This window comes from Myotis daubentonii, chromosome 2 (genome assembly GCF_963259705.1).
Source record: "Myotis daubentonii chromosome 2, mMyoDau2.1, whole genome shotgun sequence".
Classification (NCBI taxonomy): Eukaryota; Metazoa; Chordata; class Mammalia; order Chiroptera; family Vespertilionidae; genus Myotis; species Myotis daubentonii.
This window is the reverse complement of record NC_081841.1, coordinates 6,765,095-6,787,677: the sequence shown is the minus strand read 5'-3', so window position 1 is coordinate 6,787,677 and position 22,583 is coordinate 6,765,095. Positions and strand designations below refer to the sequence as shown.

Below are 22,583 nucleotides of genomic sequence, written 5' to 3'. Positions count from 1 at the left end.
TTATAATTATCTTAAAGAATATCAATCAAATTTAAACTGGTTTTTGTATTAAAAATTTTTCAGTTGAGTTCATAAAATTAATCCTCATTTTTAAATCAGACCAAGAAGTAACATATTTTGAATTCCTAATTATTTAAGAGAAAACACATTTTATTTTTTCAAAAACAAGTTATACTTTAGATATTTAATTAATTTCTCCCGATTCAATTTGCACTTTAAACTTTCAGAGCTTACAAGTCAAATATTAGCAGTTCTTTGATTAACTACACTTTTATATTTTTAAGAATAAATTTTAAAATCTAATAATTAACTTTAAACCATGTTTTTTCTGCACGGGGAAACTGAGAAGCAAACTTGTAGGTATTACAAAATGACTACTGGTGGAAAGCTGATTTCAAAGGAGCCACCTTTTGGCCTCTTGACCTTTTCTGGGAAGGTCTCTAGCAAAAGGTGTAGCCATTGAAATGCAAATTAACATTCCTAAAGATGGCTGCTGGTGGGAATTGGATTACCTACACGCTAGGGGAAGGGCGTGTCTACCCCTCCTTCCATTAAAAAAAGTATATAGCTTTAAACTTTTTCAATGGCAAGAAAAGAGACTTTTACATTTAAGGATACATTTCAAAAAAAAAAATAAAGCATTTTCAATTAATAGATTAACTTCTATCATCTAGACTTCATACTAGGCATACACAGATCAACATTTCAGTATTATAAATCTCAATACTTTTATATGATTTGAACTTAAAAGTTTTAAGTTTCCAGCCAATAAGCCTGGCATAGCTGCTTAATTACTTGACTATCAACTTCCTGGTGGTACTTGCCTCAGGGCGGGAAATTTCAAAAGAGCTACTTTAAATCGCCTTGGGAAGCCTGTCTGCATTTCTTTCTTAGGTTCATTTTTGCCATTTTTAAGACCAAAACAGTCTTGGGTTTTTATTCTGTACTCAGCAAAAGGTCAAGATCAGCTCAAAACTATGCGCACTCGTTTTTAAACTGGCCTTTTCCCTTTACATGTGCACAGAAATCCCGGATGCATTTTTAAATTTGTAAAAGCTTTTCAGTTACAAGAAGGACTTTAATTTTAGAATACTTGGGGAGGGGGCGTCCACACTGGATCGCCACGTGCTCCTTCTTCCCTTTCCCCCCATCCTGCTTTGGGGGAAGTTTCAGCAAATGACTCAGATGGCGTATTTTCCCTAAAGTCATGCTTATAGAAAAAGGCATTTTAAATTTTTTCCTATTTTGCTTTCTAAAGTCATGGCTAGCACCCAAGGTTATCTTAGCCAAAGTTTGGTTGTCATAAGATGTTCTCCGGTAATTTTTAAATAAAACACTAAGTAATCTCATTGTGGGAGAGCTTGTAACTCTGCTCTCTCTTGCCACCTTTGAATCTTTCCACACCAGAGGCGGATTCAACAGCGGGGTTTCATTTCTTATTACATATTTTGGATTTTAAATACAAATTAAGATAAGAAAACACATTAAGATGACCATGGCACTATTTTTTCAGCCTGATTTTAAGGAGTACCTTTTACTATTCCAATTTCTTTATAATTTGGCCTTTTTGCACAGGTGATTCTATTAACGGCAAATTAAACGTTTCAGGATTAGGACATGGAGGTGGAGGGAGCCATGAAGGCCATTTCTCCCATTTTTTTTTCTTTCTGCTCCTCTTAAGGGGCGGAGGGTGCAAGGGGGAGGAGATCCATCCTCCTTGACCTCTTCTAAAGCCTCTAGGAAATGAAATGCCCTGTTCCACAAGGGGAAACAATTTGTGGCAAGTTCTGATTAACTTTTTGGCAAACTTTTAAGATGTAATGTACCTTTTTCAAGAAACCAAGGGTTATGTTCTATAATAACATGCAAAAACTATAAAAGATTTCCTTCTAAAATTTTAACACTTTAAACATGCAAATCAAAAGTCTATAATAAACCATGAGCAAAGGTCAGTGGCAAAAATGAAAAAATTCCTTAAATCTTTCTTTTTAACCTGAAATTCTCGCGCCTTGAGGGACTCCCTGAGCCCTCTGAGAAATTTTTAAATCTTTCTTTTTTAACCCGAAAATCTCGCGCCTTGCGGGACTCCCTGAGCCCCCTGAGAAATGCCTAAATCATTCTCTTAACCCTTACTCCCCGTGTCCTGAGGGACTCCCTGAGCCCACCTAGAAATACTTCATGAGAGTTCAATGAGTTGCCCATTATTTTGGCTGGGTAGTTCTCAAGATTTCCTCCTCCACGTAAGCCTCTGGGACGTATAAACCCCGTGCCAGGTCAGCTGGGAATTTTATAAATCTCTGGTGATCCTTATGTAACCGCTCTCCTTTTACCTTACGGCCTCTGCTCGCGTGTCATAGGTCGGGATGTATAACCCCCATACCAGGATATCGACCACTAAGACATAGCGAGCTCAGAGTTTGCCAGAGAGGGAGACACAGGCCGGGCCAGAGAAGAATTACTTTTCCCAGTGATTCAGAGTTTCCACTGCCGGTGTCGGGTACCTTTCACTCTTCCCCGAACGGCGAAGTGAAGTGCTTATTAGTGGACTGGAGGGAGATCAAGAAAACTAAAAAGGCCAGCCAAAGGGGGTGCCAAAGAGGGTGAAGGCTCTCAAGAGGTATTTTGAAATTCTTGTTTGAAAAGTTTCGTCTGCTTACCTTCACAACGATCTGTCTCACGGGCGGGCGAAACCGTGGCGATCCAAATGCCGAGTCTTCACTCGCGAGTCAATACTGCGCGGCGACTCTAAGGGGTGCCTGGCCAGGCGCTTCCAAGCAGACGTTCTCGCAGGGGGTCCCCAAGTCACCCACGTTGGGCGCCAGACTGCCCCGACCCGCGGGACAACAACGGGGGAACGCAGAGACACCCTAGGAGAATGAAACAAACAAGGGACACGAAGGAATGGAGGCAAGACAAGTCCTGATCAAGCCTCCAACTTTATTCTCACAATGGCAGGATATATACTGTTTTAGGGATGGGGGGTGGGTGGAGAAGCCTATTAGCTTATCAGCAGGGTTGTAGCAGGCTCAGGTTGTGGCGGTAGTTGCTTCAGGGTATAGGATGGTTATCTTTAGCTGTTGACCAAACCTCAGGACGTACGTAGTTTCTGGTAATTAGGAGTTTCTGGAGGAACCAGAAACTTACAATTCTTAAGATGGCTTTGTCTAAGCCAATATCTCTAAAGGCTCCCAACAAGGAACCACGTCAGGGTTCCCGGACACACCCGATGCCTCCCTCCTCTCTGACCGAAACAGGAGATGTCCACACTCCCCACGTGGGTTTTACGGGAAGAACCTCAAACTCCCATCTGCTCCTTCCCTTTCCATTTCTGGGCTCTGACAGAAGCCCCATCTCCATTTCTTTTTCTTTTTCTTTTTTTTTAACATATATATTTTTTATTGATTTCAGAGAGGAAGAGAGAGGGATAGATTAGAAACATCAATGATGAGAATCACTGATTGGCTGCCTCCTGCACGCTCCCTGCTGGGGACCTAGCCTGCAACCAGGGCATGTGCCCTTGACCAGAATTGAACCCAGGACCCTTCAGTCCCAGGCCCAACGCTCTGTCCACTGAGCCGAACCAGCCAGGGCCCCATCTCCACTTCTGGGAACAAGGGACCAAAACATCCACAAGGTGCCGTGTCCGGGTGGAGGGGGCACCCCGAGAGAGGACAGGTGGTCCTACTGTGCTGCTCCACCCCCATCTCCCGGGCCCCCATCTCAGAGCTTGGCCCAGGGCCTGAGAGTGGAGAGGGGCCCGGACAGCCTGGGGACAGTGCTGAGGCCGGGGCTGGGCTGGGGCTCAGGACGGCAGAGCTGACACCTCCTACAGGGCAGCCTGGCCCTGACTCCAGACACATCCAGATCGTCCATCCCAGGCCAGAGCGACGGGGCAGAACGGGCCGGCCTGGCGCTCTGACCTCAGCCCGGGCTTCCCCGGGGCACCCGCCCTGTCCCCTGTTTCCCTGACAAGGGAACAGCACCCATCCCAGCACGGCGTGCACCCGCCCAGGGGCCGCTCTCCCGCACCCGCGCCCACCCCCTCCCTCGGGGCCTGCGTCCTTCCTCCTGTTCAGAAGTTTGCCCATTTCGGTGGAAAACTCCAGAAGGATGTAGGAATGGCTTTACATTCTTCACTCAACCTTCCAGAGACGGACACGGGGAGGGACTGTCCTTCCCCAGGAAACACAGGGTTCCTTTCCTTCCTTCTTCTCAGCGCACGGACCGAGAGGCATGCTCCCCGCTCCCCACTCGCTGTGGGCCAGGCCGCTTTAAACCAGTTCAACAGGAGGCTCTACCGATGCCTTTTCCACACCAGGTGCTGGCCTGGCTGAGGGAGACCGGGAGGAGGAGCAGGTGCCCCGCCTCTCCTCACCCAGGGGGCCAGGCTCCAGGGGGAGCCGGGGAGAGGATGCCTGGATGGGGGCCCAGGGAGGGCAGGGACCCAGAGACAGAGGTGAGGGCCGCCCAGGCATCCTCTCATCCGGCCCCTTGGAGACTTGAGTCAGACAAATCACACAAGACATGAAACCTCCGGGAGGAGGTGCCACCCTCTGACACACGGTGGCCCTGGTCTTCACTGGGCTCTCCAGCCACCTCTGTGCTAGCCACTCACTGCAAAGCGGATGCCTGGGAGTGGAGACCAGCAGGGCCAGGCTGGTCCGCATAACAGAGGGGCAGCCAGGCATCAGCAGAGAGCAGCTCAGGACTCCTGGCTGGGGGGAGAGGGTGTGGGGAGGGAGGAGGTCCTGGGGAACATTCCAGAAGAAACCTCATAGCTGCTGGCTGAGGAGCTAGACTGGCGGTGAGACCTGCCTCAGGGACAGGGAGCACAGTGCTGCCCTGGGGTGATGGCCCCTCCTGGGTCCCATAGACGCCCCAGAAGAGCCTTATGTGCTCGGGGGGGGGGGGGGGTTCCATGCGATGCAGCGCTGAGCCCAGGGTGCTGCCCTCTGGCTGCAGGGGCACCTGGGAGGGGCAGGGTGGGCCTGGGGCGCCACCTTCCAGGGCCCCCAGGGCACTGGGCCTTGTGCGTTGGGACCTCACACTCGCTGCCCTGGGACAGGGTTTGTGCCAGGAGACCCCGCTCTGGCACCTGGGGTGGGGTGGGGACTCAGAAGCGCTTTTTGGGTTGCATGACAGGAGGAAACGTTGAGGTACAAGAGGGGAGTGGGCCTGGATCTGAACACCACTCTCCCTCCCTGGGACGCAAGATCTGGGGCAGCACCGGGGAGATTCTCAGGGCCCCCAGGCCTGGTCTCGGGAAACTCCTGGGTGTGGACGGTGTGTTTGGGTGGAGATCGTGACCAGTGAAGTAGCAGCACTAGCAGAACCCACAACACACCCGGATGGGCCCGTTCCACGCCTGCAAAGCCCTGAGCCCCCAGCAGGACAGCATGGCTGCTCCCAGGGCCACCAAGGTCCAAGGACAGAGCAGGTGGGAGGGGCTGGGTGCAGAGGACACCTGTTTGTGCATGTGGAGGGGCGCCCAGCCCAGAAAGAGGGGGACCCTGTTTTACAGGTGAAGGATGTGAGGAGCCGGCCTGAAAAGGAGCAGCCTGGTTCTCAGTGCGGGCGGCCAGGGTCAGACTCCGTGGTGCTGGCCACGCCCTCCCTGAGCTGGGCATGTCCCCTGGGAGGAAGCGTGGGGCTGGCACAGGGGGGTCTGAGAGGAGCCGGATGGACAGTCGGGGGACAGAGGGGCATCCTCTCGGGGACAAACTCACACTTTAGCCTGGAACACAAAGTCCCCCGTTCCTCAAGGCTGGGGGTGGAGGGGATGAGCGGTGCCCCTTCCTGAGGCGGGCACACCCTGCATCCTCTGCTCCCAGGCCATGCTGGCTGCCCTGCTGGGAGCCTCTCTGTTCTCCTCTGTGTGATGGGTGGACAAAGGCTCCAAGTCCAGTTCCTTCCCCTACAGGGTGGCTCCTAAGGGGAGCTCAGCTCACGGTGGTCCCGCCCTCCCCTTCCTCTCAGGGCAGAGTCTCCCTCCTGGCTCAGCCCCGCAGGTCCCTGCACTGGGACCGGCCACGCCCTGCACTGGCGGCCGCAGGAGAGTCAGGGCTGGGCACCCGGGGCCTGTCCTGTGGGGGCTCCGTGTCCCGTGCCTGGACCCTCCTCAGGTGGAGCACCTGTCCTCTCACCTGTGCTTTTGCCCCCTGCCTGGCTGTGCCATGCTGCCTAGGGTGACCCCACCTCCGGGGACCTCACTGGCCCAGGTCAGTCCAGGGAGGGCCTTTGTCAGAACAGAGAAACCAAAACCTAACTTGCCTCTGAGGGCACAGGATGAGACATTAGGTCAGAAAGTTCCCTCTCCTATGACGCCATGTGGGTGGCATGAGTGGCCTGAGTTTAGAGAAGGGGTGGGGCTCAGCAGTGTCAGCTCAGCAGTTTCCAGGTGCCTCGATGGCATATAAGGCACCTCAGTCCTTGAAAGCAGCACAGGAGGAGGACGGGCCGTGACCAGCAGAGAAGGTGAAGGAGCTGAGACATGGAGGACAACCCAGCACCAACTGGCAGGTACCACCCGCCCCTGGAGCAGCCCTGCTTCTGAGCCCCCCCCTCCTGGCTCCCTGAGTGGACTTGCCTTCTCCCCAAAAAACCCCCTGCTTCTCCTGTCCCTCCTGATGGCCCTTCTATGTCCAGGACCCCTCAGCTGATGCCCAGTGGGCCTGTCCTCCCCGCCTCCCCTAAGCCCCCGGCTAGACCGTGGGGATCGCCCTTGAGGGTCCCTGTTTCTCCTCTCCCTCCTTCTCCCATGAAATCTATTCTTTCTGCTCTGAACTGAGCCCCTAGGAGGTCACATTCAGATTTATGTTTTGGTTTTTGTAAAGGACATGATTGTTTCATGATGAGAAGGGAAATGTCATGAGTTATCTGAGAAGACTAGTTTGGCATCTCTTTTCCCCGATGGGGCCACCCTTTCCCCCGATGCACGATGTGGCTCAGGTTAACCCAGAAGAGCAGAGGAAAGAGCGCCACTGGGCTGCACCTGGCAGGGCTGGGTCAGCGGGACGAGGGTAGGATGGTGATGCCAGAAGAGGCCCCGTCAGAGCTCTGAGCCCCTGCACTGCTCCCAGGGAAACCCTGACAAAAGGACTGGGCTGACTCCCCCAAGAGCCCCAGAAGGGGTCAGAGAGGGAGGTAAGGCGGCCCCAGCTAAGTGAGTGGACGCACATCCTCTGTGGGTCTAGCCAGGATGTGGGTGCAGAGGGGAGGAGAACGGGGTGATCCCCAGAGGAGCCCCATGCCTTGCTTCCTCCTGCCTGTGCCCACAGACCCCTGATGGATGTAACCACCTTCAAGAGCAACTTTGGTATCACATGGGCAACTGAAACATACCTGTGCTACGAGGTGGAGGTCCGGGAGGGTGACGCCTGGGTCCCAGTGGAGGGGCTCCAGGGCCTCCTGCGCAACCAGGTGAGCGAGCACAGCAGGCAGGGCCCCGGGACACTCGGGGAGAAGGTCCCATGCCCGCGGGGTGTCCTCTGAGCAATGTCCCTTGGCCCCCAGCTGCTGTGGCGTTGCCCAGAGGCAGGGAGGACGGACTCTGCTGTGATTGGCAGCTTGGAGCCTCACATAAGAAAGCAGTCACAGTCCCAGGGCCTGGGCCCACCAGCCCAGGGTCAGCCCAGCCTCCAGGGTCAGCCTGTCCCTCCTGCTGTGCCTCTGAGGAGGGGTCCGGCCAGAGGGAAAGGCACCCGGACAAAGGGGCCATGCTTCCCTGGCCCCCGCCTGGGCAGCCTCTGGCCAGAGAGCAGAGCTCCCCCTTGGTGCTCTCTCCAGTCACTCCTGGGAGAGCCTGGCAGGGTGCTGTCCCCACAAGAGCATTGCCAGCTGCACGGAGCCCAGGACGCCTCCTGAGTCCCCAGGTACCATCCTCTGCCACCAGGGCTCTGCGCCAGCTCCGTGGGCCTGACCTCGTCCTCCTCCCTGAGCCCCTGGTTGAAAATCCTTCCCTGGGCGGGTGGGCACATCTCCATATTCCTGTGTGCCCAGCAGCGACGCTCATCCCGTGTCTCCCCACCTCTGCCTCGGTGCCCTCACCCCTTCTTCCCGCAGAGTGTGTCACCCTTGGGCGCAGCACAGGGGAAGCCCAGAGTGGAAGCGTGTGGAGGTGCTGGTGCACAGGTGGGAGCTGGAGTTGGGGGAGCAGAGGGAGAGTGCCCCTGCCTGGAGGAAGCACCCACCCCTGTGGCATCAGGCCCAGGACCTTGGGTCTCAGCTGCCTCCTCCCTCTGACCTCAGCTATTTATATATTTATATTTATTTATTTATTAATTTATTTGTAAGAATTTTATTGTTTCCAGAGAGAAAGGGAGAGATAGAAACATCAGTGATGAAAGAGAACCATTGGTTGGCTGCTGCCTCCTGCACGCCTCCTCCTGAGAATCAAGCCTGCAACCTGGGCCTGGGCCCTGACCAGGAACCTGTGACCTGTTTGTAGATGGGTCACTGTTCAACCCACTGAACCAGACCGGCTGGCTGCCCTCAGCCATTTGTCTCCCTGCAGGGGCTGACTATGGGTAGCTCCTGAAGGCATAGGCTTTGGGCACCAAATAGAGGCTCTCTGGGAACTCTGTACCAAGGTGAATCACATGGAGCCCAGATCTGTGTTCTCAGTGGTTAGAGCGTCAGCCTGCACAGCCAGGGGCCAGGGGTAGGATTCCAGGTCAAGGGCACTTATCTCAGTTGCAGCTCTGATCCCTGGCCCTGGGTGGTGGAGCGTGGGGTAGGCAACCAGTGGATGTGTCTCTCCCATGTTGATGTTTCTCTCTCTCTGCCCCCTCCTATCCGTCCACACTTTCTCTAAAGATCAATGGAAAAAATCTCCCCAGGTGAGGATTTGAAAAAAGAACCATATTTAATGCAAAACTTTAAAAAATCAAAACTAATGAAATTCCATGGTGAATGGAATATCAACTGGCTAAGTGAAGACTGATCAGTTACAGATCCATGGGAGCCATGGTTTGCTGATGTAGAACAAGTCCTCACTGCTGATCTGCCCTTTGTAGATGCTGATATTATGTGATTCATGAGTCGCCTTCCCTTTGACCGTGTAGATCCTACATTGAAATAGCTTTCACCCTGACACTGAGCTGTGCCCCTTCAGTCCTGTGCTGGAGGCCAGTCCTCACCTGCCTCTGGCTGGTCCCACCCTCTCCTGTTCACAGCAAGTGACAGGTCCCTCTACTCCCCCCTCTGTGCTCAGGTATTCTGTCATGCAGAGTTGTGCTTCCTGCCTGGGGTCTCTGCCTGGGGTCTGGATGAGGGGAAGCAGCACAGACTCACGTGGTACCTCTCTTGGAGCCCCTGCCCTGACTGTGCCCTGAAACTGGTGGAGTTCCTGCGCAAGAACAGCCACGTGCAGCTGCGCATCTTCGCTGCTCGCATCTACACCAAACTTGATGGATATGAGGATGGGCTGCGCAGGCTGCAGGACGCTGGGGCCAAACTCGCCATCATGACCCCCAAAGGTCAGCAGGGACTTCTGAGGGTGGGTGGTGGGCTGGCAGAGAGGCTGGGAAATGGCTGCACAGAGGGGGCAGGAGGAGAATCCAGGTGGGGAAGCCTGTCAGCTGCCTGCAGAGGGGCTGCTGGGTCTGGAGAGGATGGGGTCCCCTGGAGGAGAGAGTTCAGGGGAGAGAGGGGGACCCTGGGAAGGGGGAGGTGGGTCCCTGTGCCATCAGGACCCAGGTCTTCCTGGTAGAAGGGGAGGGGCCCCTCAGATTCCAGTGGAAGAAAGAATTTGAGGGATGAGCTCAGTGCCTTGGAAGGAGAGAGAAAGGGGGCAGGGAGATCCTGATGGGGAGGGTGTGTCCCTAGAGTCAGAGACCTGGGCCTCCCCGCTCTAGGAGGAGCTCACCTTTCCCTCCCTGTTCCCACAGAGCTCCAGCACTGCTGGGAAAAATTCGTGGACAACCAGGGCCAGCCATTCCAGCCCGAGACTGAACTGTTAGAAAACATAGGAGCCCAATGTCAGAGGCTGGAGAACATTCTCAGGGTGAGGTTCCTCCCTCCTGCTCCTCCTCTTCCCCCCTACCCTCCTCTTCTCTCCCTGGGCCTGTCTCTCCCTCTGGGTCACCTGCTCCCTCCTGGGCCCCAGCTCCATCCTCCCCTCAGGTCTCACAGTCCCTCTGCTTTCTCCCCTCCTGAGCCCCTTTTCCTTCCTCCTCCTTTGACTGCCCCAGACTCTGCTCTGTTCACCTTCCCACCTGCCTCACTCCCTGCTTCCTCCACCTCCTCCTTCTCGATCCAGAATCAGGGAAACTGAAGGATGGACTCAATCTCTCTAAACAGGTCGGGGGTCATCTAGTGAACGAGGAATAAAACACTTTCTTCAAGAAACGAAAACGCATCACGTGCCACCATCCCCAACTTGTTCCAAAGAATCCAGTAAAAAGCAACGAATGAGCTCATAAGGAAATTTTTAAAAAATCTGACTGATTTACTTTTCATTTAAAATCTATGATATGTTCTAAATGCACACCAGTAATATTGTATTCATTACTATCAGAGTCATTTTTATATTTAGAAAATTAATTATTTACATTGATTATAAGTCCAAAGCAATAACATGAAAGATTAAGAATCTTCCACAAATGTGTTTGCCTCTGTAAGTGTTTCATGAAGTCCAAATAGTTCAATAAACACCTGAAAAAGTGAAAATGCCTTTCTCTTCTGTAGGTACCTCATGGGAGGGCGGTGGCCACACTAATTGCCACTGGCCACGTAAAGTCAGTAATATTTATAGGAGCGGAAGCTCAAACCCAAAAGCCTAAACGCATCGACCAAGGATGTGCGGAGAGTAGTGCTGTGTTGAAACGACAGCCCATGCGATAGGAGAGGAGAGAGGCTCAGGGTCACTATTGGGAAGAGCAATTGAAGTTGACATTGGCTGAGGGGAGGGCCGGGGATTACTGTGTCCTCAGGCCTTTCCAATTCCACTCCCTGGAGAGGACGCTGGAGGGAGGGGCTTCCCTGCAGACAGGATCCCTCTGCCCTTCCCAGGACCTGGCCACGCAGGATGCAGTGCAGGCAGCGGCTGTCTGTCCTGCTGTGTCTCTGTGGAGCCTGAATCATGCTGAGCGAGCCCTGGCAGGTGGCATCCTGCACACGGCCTTCCAGGCAACGAAGGCTCCAGGTCTCTCACCACAGGCTTCTGCTCACATGTCCGGACCCCCCTGTCACAGCCTCACACAGGACTGTGAGGGACTGGGACTGAGTCCTTTAGTGAGAGACATTGGAGGGATGGAGAATAAGGACAGTCATAGGCCTGTGGCCAAAGCAGTAGGAGGGGACTGAGTCAGGAGGACACAGAGCCAGAGGGAGACTTGATAGACAACGTGACCTGAGGAGATGGAAGAAGAGGACAGGAGAGGGATGGTGTGGTTGGGTGGGGAGGGGTGGGGTGCAGTGGGGAGGGGTGGGGAGGGATGGGGTGTGGTGGGGAGGGGAGGGGTGGGGTGGGGTGGGGTGGGGTGGGGTGAGGTGGGGTGGGGAGGGGTGGGGTGGGGTGGGGTGGGGTGTGGTGGGGAGGGATGGGGTGGGGTGGGGAGGGGTGGGGAGGGGTGGGGTGGGGTGGGGTGGGGTGTGGTGGGGAGGGATGGGGTGGGGTGGGGAGGGGTGGGGAGGGGTGGGGTGGGGTGGGGAGGGGAGGGGTGGGGTGGGGTGGGGTGGGGTGGGGTGAGGTGGGGTGGGGTGGGGTGGGGTGGGGAGGGGTGGGGTGGGGTGGGGTGGGGTGTGGTGGGGAGGGATGGGGTGGGGTGGGGAGGGGTGGGGAGGGATGGGGTGTGGTGGGGAGGGGAGGGGTGGGGTGGGGTGGGGTGGGGTGGGGTGAGGTGGGGTGGGGAGGGGTGGGGTGGGGTGGGGTGGGGTGTGGTGGGGAGGGATGGGGTGTGGTGGGGAGGGGAGGGGTGGGGTGGGGTGGGGTGGGGTGGGGTGAGGTGGGGTGGGGAGGGGTGGGGTGGGGTGGGGTGGGGTGTGGTGGGGAGGGATGGGGTGGGGTGGGGAGGGGTGGGGAGGGGTGGGGTGGGGTGGGGTGGGGTGTGGTGGGGAGGGGTGGGGTGGGGTGGGGAGGGATGGGGTGGGGTGGGGTGGGGTGGGGTGGGGAGGGATGGGGTGGGGTGGGGTGGGGTGGGGTGGGGTGGGGTGGGGTTGGGAGGGGTGGGGAGGGGCGGGGTGGGGTGGGGTGGGGTGGGGTGGGGAGGGATGGTGTGGGGTGGGGTGGGGTGGGGTGGGGTGGGGTGGGGTTGGGAGGGGTGGGGAGGGGCGGGGTGGGGTGGGGTGGGGTGGGGTGGGGAGGGATGGGGTGGGGAGGGGCGGGGTGGGGTGCAGTGGGGAGGGGTGGGGTGAAGCACGGCCTGGGGCCAATGGTGCGAGACACGGGGCAGGAATGAGATCACGGACAGAAGGCTGGGTTGTCAGGGGACTGTGGCCGCCATGGAGGGGCTGAAAGTCAGCTTGTTTCCCAGGACAAGCCCTGTGGGAGGCGGAGGACAGTGTGGGCCTGGTCAGGCGCTCAGTTGATGCTGTTAAAACCGGGCCCCCCCCACCCCCCCCCCACACCCCCCCCCCCCAACTCAGCTCTGGGGGTTGTCTTCTCAGCTGGTCTCCTCCAAGCCTCAGATGGCGGCCACCTCCACATCTGAAAGTCGGGCCTGCTGCTTCCAGCTCCTTCCCTGCCGTTTCCTGACCCCACTCCCTCAGGAGGGAGAGGATGGAGGAGAGTTTTTTGTCTGTTTGTTTTTTGACAGACAGATCCTGCCACAGGTTTATTTGTACAAACAGCACAGGAGGGCACCAGGGCCACGCAGACAGCAGCCCAGGGGCCCCCCAGTCCTTCCGTCCTCACGTCGGCAGACAGAGGCCTCTGCTGTGGAGCCTTCGTGGGGCCTGGGCACCTTTGGGAGCCTGAGCTTTAACCACACCCGCAGCCTGGGTCTTGGTTTCCTCCTTGGCCTTTGGCTGGCAGAGCCTGGGCCCCTTCCCAATGCGGCAGGAGCAGGATTTCCAAGGTAGGGGTGAGCCATGCAGGCAGGTCCACTGAGTTTGCGGCTGCCGCCCTTTGGGGTATTGGGCCTGGGCTCCTTGGGCTTGACCGGGGCCTTGAAGGCCTCTGTGCCTGCGCTCATGGCCTTGGCGGTGTTGGCCTGCATCTTGTCCGGCTCTTCTTGTTGAGCTTCTTGGCAAAGCGCATGTCCCTGGGGTGCTTGGGGTCTCCCCCTTAAGAGAGTCGTATCTTTGTGACTGGCGTTTCTTGATGCCGCTTCTGTGCCATTTCTGGGGCTGGTGGTGCGTGGTGTGGCTCTTGGACTTGGCCATCTCTGCACCGCAGCCCGCGGCTCCCGAGCTCCAGGGACCGGAAGCTGAAGGAGAGTGTTCTCAGGAGGCGTGTGTAACTGTTGGAAGCATTTGCGACTTAGAAGAACGTGGATTTGCAAGGGATGTGCTTTAGGTATTCGATCCTTGAAGCATCTTCTTAAGGCACAATTCCTCAAAGATTTCACACATCACCAATTTGTAACAAAAAGGAAAAAGAAAAGGCAGAGTTTCTGCAATGATGTTACATTGCAAGATAGTATTTCCAAAGTTCAAACGCTGAGAATAGTTTCATATCAGTGAGATGTCCCTGCCACCTTCCCTCTTTGTCTGTTTTGCAGGTTCTGGACATTATGGCTGGGGCGGGGCAATCAGTGGGATCCACCCCCAGCCACACCATGATTGGGTTGGAAGTGCACATGTGACCTAAATCTGTTCAATCAGTGTGAACCTCAGGACTTTTTCCTGGGAATTCTGGGACACACCATTGGTTTGGATGGTGTGTGGTGAACATGTGGGGCTTGGTGCTGCTGTAACCATTTTTTAAAAAATGATTTATAAAACTTGATTTCAGAGAGAGAAACATGGATGGGTGGCCTCTTATAGGGGCCCCTACCAGGGATGGAGCCCACAACCGAGGTATGTGCCCAGGCCGGGAGTTGGACCCACAGCCTTTTGTGTAGGGGAGGACGCTGCAACCCGCTGAGCCCCTCACCCAGGGCATTTTTCTACCTCAGGGAGCTGGTCTGAAAGAAGCCAACACTGGGCACCTGAGCGGAATGGAGCCCAAGTCCTGACGTAACAATGACCTCGTTAGTCCCAGTCATTGTTTAATCATCTGGAATGGGTGTCTGTCCTGACTGAACGCATCCTGAGCCGAATCCTGTCTGGTGTTTCTCACAGCAAGCTGAGAAGGTGTGCATCTGACTGGCAGGGTGAGATGCTGTTTGCATCTATTTTATGGCTTCCTTCACCCCCAACCAAGGCCTACATGCGTTCCGTTGACCATTAACTCCTTTCTGTGAATAAAGCAGCGTGTGGAGCCACCTTTGGTTCAAGAGCCCTTCCTCCTGACAGTCACGGCCACGTCAACTCTGGCACCGACCCACAGGCCCATTCCTAGCCCAGGACTCACAGGGACCATGATTTGTAAGTAAAAGCCTCGTACCAGGCTTGGAATGACCAGCCAATGGCAAGCCGGGCAGCACTTTCCCTTCGTGTTCGCACCCACTGTGCCGAGGGCTTGCCGTGTGCCTCACCCTGTGCAGGGTTGGCTGCTCAAAGGCACAGTAGCCCCTTGCCATGTGGATGCCGTCATTGCTGCTCTACTGCGTATAGTCGTGATGCCTGCAACGTACAACAGTGTCATCCGATAGAGGAGTTTTGTCAATAGTCCTTTGGCTTTCTCTCCTAGCACAGTCTTTATCATGATCTTCACAGCAGGTTTACAGTCTTCTTGGGAATTGCATGACTGGCTTTTATGTGCATTTAAGAGGGAGCACTTTAGAATCATGCTTCTGTAGCTTTGGTCTCCCCTGAACCTTTAGTAACAAGAATTATTAATTTCTCATTAGAAAGCATAATTTTTTTGTGCTTCCTCTGAAAAAACTGGAGTGATTGCTTTTTTGGAAGGTCATGGAAGACCTTTTTCATGGCTTCTGACTAGTATTTATCAAAGCTTTAGTTTTAATGGTAACATATTGAGAGCTTGGGGCAAATGGGCTGCTTGTATGATAAGTGAAAACTTCATATATTTCTCATTGAACTTAAAAAAATTTTTTTACTTGATTTCAGAGATAAAGGGAGATGAGAGAGACAGAGAGAGATAGAGAGTGAGAGAGCGAGAGAGAGAGAAACATCAGTGATGAGAGAGAATCATCTATTGGTTGCCTACTGCATACCCCCTATTGGGGATCGAGCCCACAACCCGGGCATGTGGCCCGACCAGGAATCAAACCGTGACCTCTTCTTTCGTAAGTCAATGCTCAACCACTGAGCCACATCGGCCGGGCTCTCATTGAACACAATGTCATTTACGGCTACATGCACAAAGTCGTTACCCAAGAATTCCTTTTTCCTAGAGTGTGCAGTTTCATATTTCATAGTTACACTGGAGAGCTGTTTATTCATTTTTTTTATGGTGCTCTTCTGAGGAGTTAGGCTGCTATCTTCATCACTACATCTATTTGCCAGTATTGATCCATTTTTGTGACCTGGAGATAGAATGCAACATAATAGGAACCACAAAACTTTAAACATAACAAACAAAAACAACTTGTAAGCTCTGTCCGTGTGATTCTTGGTCCTTTCTAGGCAATAGATCTCGTCTATCTGGTAGCTTTTAAGGTTTTATTTTTACTCTTGATGCTGAAGCCTTACAAAGGCAGCTTTGGTGAGAGAGACAGACACGGGGGGAGAGGTAAGAGGCAGATGGGTAAGAGCAGGCAAATCCTTGAAAAAAACATAGCAGGATTGTGAGGCCACGAATACTTTGTCCTCAGTCTTTTTCCTTCAGGTCTGGCCTTTGCCCAGGAGCCTTTTGCTCTGTCATCGGCCTGCAGGAGGCTGTAGGGAGCACAGGCTCACAGCTGTGCTGGGCTGGGACACTGAGGCCAGCCTCCTCCAGGGTGACCTCTACCTTCTCACGTGGAGGACAGAAAAGACCCAGGAACATCGACGGACGTGGCCTCCTCCCGGTGGTCACTCCGCTTGCCTTTCCCGGGCTCACGTACTGGCTCTGACCGATACCCCAGCAGGATGTGATGGGGATGGAGGGCCGGGGGCTGCTCGGGAACATGGGGTTCTCCTTCCTTGGGGCCATGGTGGAGCCCACTTTCCAGCACCGTTGCCATTATCTTCGGCCAATGGAATGTGAGCAAAAGGGACACATGCTTCAGGCAGAACTTTAAACGCCGCCCAGGCCCCTGCCAAGCCGCTGGGCGGTGGCCCCGTGGGGGCCCCGGTGAGACCGCCTCCCTGGCCACCGCGGACAGGAGCACAGGCAGGAATCAGGTGCCAGTGAGGCAGCCTCGGGGACCTCGGGGACGGCTTGTTCTGCCCGGGACAGGCAGGTGCCCACGTGAATGAGGAACAGGGACCCCGGGGCCAGTTTCGCTCCCTGACAGCCCCCTCTGACCAGCACCCAGCAGACCCCGCGAGCCTGCCTGTCCCCAGCCCCAAGGCCTCCTTCACACTGGAGGGCGCGTGTATTTTCAAGCTCTCATTACCCGAGCCGCCATTCTTTCATTTTTTTGTTTGCCAATCACACACCAAAAACGGGGAATATTCTCAGCAAACCCTGTGTTGGTTCGGATTTTCAACAAAAATAATCCCCAAAGTATTAAAGAAACAGAACACCCAGGGAAGCTACTGTTGGGCCTACAGTCTCCGCTGGTGATGGATCTGTGTAATATTCAGCATCTCCGGGGGGCGGCGCTGCTGTGCAGGCGCTGAGTGTCCGCATCTTCATGCAGGAGCCTCGCTCTGTGCGGGCAGCGGTGGAGGTGCCGCGAGAAGAAGCGGGGTCTGCAGGGAGGAGAGCTGCGGGCGGGATCGGATGCAGGGACCACAGCTGCTGAGAGAGGGGACGCGCACCCCGGGGACCCGCCAGGCCGCTCTCTGCGCGTCGCTTGCGCCCCGACTCCCAACCGTCCCCTTCGGGTGGCGGCCGGAACAGCAGCGGGAAAAGGAAGGGCCTCTGCATTGGGCTGTGCTGTGTGGCTGGAGGGAGGATGGAGCCCAGCAAAAGCCTGGCTGTGCCCCGAGGGCGGGTTTACGGGGAGCCTGGCCTCCAGGGAAAATCAGGAGCCGCCTGCGCGAAGCTGAGCAGAAGGAAGACCTTTAAAAATACGATTGTTGTTAGAAATGAGGGCGGCTGACCATCGCCCTGGCTGGTGTGGCTCCCTGCATAGAACGTGGGCCTGGGGACTGAAGGGTCCGGGTTCGATTCCAGTCAAGGGCACATGCCTAGGTTGTGGGGGCTCGGTCCCCAGTGTGGGGGTGCAGGAGGCAGCCCATCAATGCTTTTCTCTCATCATGGATGTTTCTATCTCCCTTCCTCTTTGAAATCAATAAAAATGTATTTTAAAAAAAGAAGAAGCAACGAAATGAGGGCTGTTACACTTCAGGAAACTGGGTGCTGTTATGCCCAGATTTCAAGATCCCTCAAGACAGACCACCAGGGAGCCGGGTCCGATGTAAAAGCATAGAGTCTTTTATTCAAGCCCAGGCTTGGTCCCCCTCTGCCTCCATTACTGGATGCGAGAGAGAGCCCCAAGTCCCAAGAGAACAAAGAATTTATAGGGCTTGGGGAAGGGGGTGGAGGCACTTGGTTGATTCCAGTTGATTGAGTGAGAGCCGGGGGCTAGTTTCCCTTGCTTTCCCATTGGCTGAGATAAGGGCAGGCTGAGTAACTGATACATTCTATGGCTTTCCTGGGAGAGGAGTTAGTGACACAGCTATCAGTTCCGTTCTGTTCTTTTACTATCAGTTCCGTTCTGTCCTTTTGTTAGGGACACAGCTATCAGTTCCGTTCTGTCCCTTCAGTGCCACTGTTTTGATAACGAGATCTTGTGCCATAAACGCAGCACAGGGCACATCTTGAGGTTCTTACCGTCACCGGCATATGAGGGTTTGGGGGCGATCCTGTGAACGTGAGCAAGCAATGCAAACTGGTCTCTCCCAGAGCACTGTGACCTCACACACTTTTCTCTGCGTCACACCGAGGGTCAGAGAAGTTCTCCTGACAGACACCCTGAGCATCAGAAAAGAGAAGCCGTGGACCCTTCATAGGGGCAGTAGACTGAGTAGGGGACGCACAGCGGGTGGGGTGCGTGCCTCTAATTCCACCCCCAGAGGCCCTGAGCAGAAATGATGGCTTCAAGAGGCTTTTTTCTCTAAAAAAAAGTCTGTGGTTATAAGAACAACACCCACTCGTAAGCAATTTGAAAACCAAAGGGAAGTTGAGGCAACAAAGGATCCATCTAACCTCCTGGAGATGGTGACTGTTTTCATGTTATTTTTATTTGTTTAAAGGTTTTATTTCCATGGAATCTGGGGAGAGACTGAGGAGAGAGAGGGGCCTGGGAGAGGTGGCAGCGAATTGAGTGCTGAGACACCCCCGGGCCCAGGACTGGGGCAGCCATTCTCTCCGGAGACTGAGACTCCTCCCCCCAGCCCCCAGGCAAGGAGCACAGCCACACCCAGATTAGACCCTGAACAAGATGAAGGATTAAAATAATCTGATCAGTCCCTGGGAGTTAACAGGGTCTGGCCTGTAGAGGGATTTTCAATCCCAGCAACAACACAGAGCTGGGTAACAATTAAAGAACCAGCTCTGGATAGGACTTAGGTGAGCCAGACTGACGAGTAGAAGAACCGAAGAACCTTCACTACTGCAATTTTTTTTCTTTTTTCACCTTTTAACTAAGAAACCAATTTTTTTCCTTCTTTTTCCATCACCTGATTTTACCCTTTTAATTACTACATTTTTATTTTTAACCAGTATTATTACTGCTACCATTTTACCATTTTTTAAAGTGCCATTTTATTTTCTCTTTATTTCATTTTGGGATTAGTGTCCTCCATTCTATTTTCATTGTTCCTTTAGCATCAATTTTCCCTACCTCAGTTTTACCTCTATGCTAAAACCCTCTCCCTCACTTTTCCCCTTTTGTTGTCCTGTTTCTCTTACCCTATTCCTGCTTGCGATTTTTCCTATTCTGTTTATCACCTGTCAAAATTTCACCCTACTTATATATCCTACTAGAGGCCCAGTGCACAAAAATTTGTGCACTCGGGGGGGAGGGGGGATCCCTCAGCCCGGCCTGTGCCCTCTAGCAGTCTGGGACCCCTCGGGAGATAACGCCCTGCTGGCTTAGGCCTGCTCCCGGGTGGCAGAGGGCAGGCCCAATCCCTAGGTGCAGCCCCTGGTCGGGCTCAGAGCAGGGCCAATTGGGGAGTTGGGGTGCCGCCCCCTGTCATGCACAGAGCAGGGCGGATTGGGAGGTTGCGATGTCACCCTCAGTCACGCTCAGGGTAGGGCCGATTGGGGGGTTGGGGCACCGCCCCCTGTCACACTCAAGGCAGGGTCGATGGGGAGGTTGCAGCGCCACCCCCTGTCACGAACAGAGCAGGGCCAATCAGGGGTTTGGGGTGCTGCCCCCTGTCACGCACACAGCAGAACCCATCAGGGGGGTTGGACTCCGTACCCTGTCATGCACAGAGCAGGGCCCATCAGGGGGTTGGGGAGCTCCCCCCTGTCACCCACAGAGCAGGGCCCATCAGGGGGTTGGGGAGCTCCCCCCTGTCACCCACAGAGCAGGGCCCATCAGGGGGTTGAGGAGCTCCCCCCTGACACTCACAGAGTAGGGCCGATAGGGGAGTTGGGGCACCATCCCCTGTCACACACAGAGCAGGGCAGATCAGCGGGTTGGGGCGCCGCCCTCTATCACCCACAGAGCAGGGCCGATCAGGGGGTTGGGGCGCTGCCACTCTCACACTCAGGGCAGGGCCAATGGGGAGGTTATGGCTCTACCCCGTCACGCACAGAGCAGGGCCCAAGGGGGGAGGGTTGGGGTGCCGCACCCTGTCACACACAGAGCCGCAGGGCAATCAGGGGGTTTGGGCGCTGCCCCCTGTCACGCTGATCCCAGTGCCGGGAGGCCTCACGGCTCCGCTGATTCTGGTGCTGGGAGGCATATTACCCTTTTACTATATAGGGTAGAGGCCTGGTGCACGGGTGGGGGCCAGCTGGTTTGCCCTGAAGGGTGTCCTGGATCAGGGTGGGGGTCCCTACTGGGGTGCCTGGCCAGTCTGGGTGAGGGGCTGAGGGCTGTTTACAGGCTGGTGGGTGACAGAAGCTCCCAACTGCTGCTTTTTTCCTTTTTTTTTTTTTTATTCTGGGCCAGCTTTAGCTTGAGGCTTGGCTCCAGCTCTTAGGCCTCCGCTGCTGAAAGTAGGTTTCTGACCTTTGCATACAATATTGCGATCCTGCTGGCTGAAGTCCGGTGGTATTTGTTACAATGTTTCTAAAATGCAGGCTCAGAAGCCTGCAGCCACAGGCGGGGAACGTTGGTTTCCTCCGTCACTGAGGAAAGCAAGCCTCATGTTAGTTTCAAGCTGCCTGGCTGCCGGCCGCCATCTTGGCTCTCAGTTAATTTGCATATCTCGCTGATTAGCCAATGGGAAGGGTAGCGGTCGTACGCCAATTACCATGTTTCTCTTTTATTAGTGTAGATTTCCAACCCACTGCTCTAAATTCTTATACACATATCCCTTATCTTTCTTCACTATCCAAAATTTTTTTTTCTTCTTTTATCTTTCTATTGTTTTGTTGCTGTTTGCTTGATTGTTGAGTATATTGGGTTTTTTGTTGTTGTTGTTTGTTTGTTTGTTTTTGTCTCTGTGTGTGTGTGTGTGTTTTTTAGGACTGGTTGTGAGGCTGTTTTTCTTTTTCTTTTTCTTTTTTCTGCTGGTTTTTCCCCTCCCTCCACCCACCACCCCCTCCCCGCCCACCCCCCCCTTCCGGTTATTTTTGTGCTTCTGTTTTCCCTTGCCTCTCTTGATATTATTGGTTGTTTCTAGTTTGCATTCATCTTCAGGGAGCTGTGGCTGGAATTTGTTGGGATTAGTGGCAGTTCTATAGGAGTTTTCTCCTCATATAAATAGTCTCTTCCCCTCTTCTACATCATTCTCTCTTTTCGCTCTTTTTTTTTTCCTCTTTTTTTTCACCCCTCTTTTTCCCCAATTTCATTTTTGCACTCCTTTTTTCCCCCTACTTTTCTTTTCTTTTCCTTTTTCTCTTTTCTCTTCTTTCTTCCTTATCCCCCAATTCTCTTAATTCGGGTGGTCACCTTTATTTGGGGTTATTAATATCCTGAATATATTTGTGTTTAGTGCCTGGTACATGGTGCCTTGTTGTGTTGTATTTTGTGCCTTTAAATCAACGCAGCAGATCCAAGCAATAGCAGCCTCCTGAGCACCACACCCTCTGCCTGAGGAACAGCAGCTGTACGTGAAGCCTCCCCCACCAGCCAGAAGAGCCACCACAGCTGTGAACAGCACCCACCAGAGGAGCTGCTGCCAACTGAGGAGCAGCTGCTACCGCAACCACCCAAAGAGCAACCACAGCCCAAGGAGCCACTGCCACCCTGGGAGCAGCCACTGAACAACTCAATATCTATATATGTCGGTGAGATCAAACATAGGTAGACAAAGAAACCCCCAAAGGAAAGAAAAGGAGGACTCTCCAGAAAAGCAGGTAAGTGATACAGAGGCATGCAACATGACAGAAGAAGAATTCAGAATATGGGTCCCAGAGTGCATAAACCGGATGGAGGAAAAAATCAATAACATATGCAAGAAGCTAGAAGAAACAGATGAAAAAATCAACAACTTAAGTAAGACCCAAAAAGAAATGAAGAGCGATATAGCTGCAATAAAAAACACCATTGAAAGTATCAACAGTAGACTAGGAGAAGCGGAGGACCGAATTAGTGAATTAGAAGACAAGGAAGCAAAACACACCCAAACTGTATTGTAATTGGAGAAAAAAATTAAAAGACAGGAGGAGAGCCTAAGGGAGCTTTGGGACAACATGAAATGAAACAACATACGAATAATAGGGGTGCCAGAACAACAGAAAGATGAACAAGGTTTAGAAAACCTATTCGAAGAAATAATGTCACAAAACTTCCCTGAGGTGGAGAAGAAAAAAGTCACACAAGCCCAGAGAGTCCCAAACAAGGTGAACCCGAAAAGACCCACACCAAGACACATCATAATTACCATGGCAAATGTTTTGTACAAAGAGAGAATCTTACAGGCTGCAAGAGAGAGACGGAAAGTTACATACAAGGGATCTCCCATTAGATTATCAAATGATTTCTTAACAGAAACACATAAGGACAGAAAAGAATGGATGGAAATTTACAAAGTGATGCAAAGCAAAGGACTGAATCCAAGAATACTCTATCCAGCAAGGCTATCATTCAAACTTGAAGGGGAAATAAAAAGCTTCACAGACAAAAAAAAAGGCTAAGGGAGTTTATCAGCACCAAGCCAGCCATGCAAGAAATGCTAAAGGGACTGGTGTAAAAAGAAAAAAGAAAAAGCTCAGAAAGAAAACAGCCACACACAAAAAGAAATGGCTACAAACAAGTACCTTTCAATAATAACTTTAAACGTAAACGGACTAAATGCTCCAACCAAAAGACATCGAGTGGATGAATGTATAAAAAAACATGACCCATACATCTGCTGTC

The 22,583-nt window shown here is 53.4% G+C and overlaps 1 protein-coding gene across 4 annotated transcripts in view; it reads left to right on the top strand.

The window, feature by feature from the left end:
• The first annotated feature begins 6,304 nt into the window (after window positions 1-6,304).
• Window positions 6,305-22,583, top strand: part of LOC132226953 (DNA dC->dU-editing enzyme APOBEC-3G-like) — an 89,733-nt gene continuing 73,454 nt past the window's right edge. The window contains exons 1-5 of one of the 4 annotated variants that reach the window (XM_059681520.1): window positions 6,328-6,519; window positions 7,278-7,419; window positions 9,212-9,476; window positions 9,888-10,003; window positions 10,300-11,359. In XM_059681520.1, coding sequence (XP_059537503.1) covers window positions 6,491-6,519; window positions 7,278-7,419; window positions 9,212-9,476; window positions 9,888-10,003; window positions 10,300-10,329 — 582 coding nt within the window. In that variant the 5' untranslated portion in view covers window positions 6,328-6,490 and the 3' untranslated portion in view covers window positions 10,330-11,359. Of the gene's footprint in view, window positions 6,520-7,277; window positions 7,420-7,512; window positions 8,240-9,211; window positions 9,477-9,887; window positions 10,004-10,258; window positions 11,360-22,583 lie in introns of those variants that run through there. The other 3 variants (XM_059681521.1, XM_059681523.1, XM_059681519.1) reach the window with 3 other exon arrangements.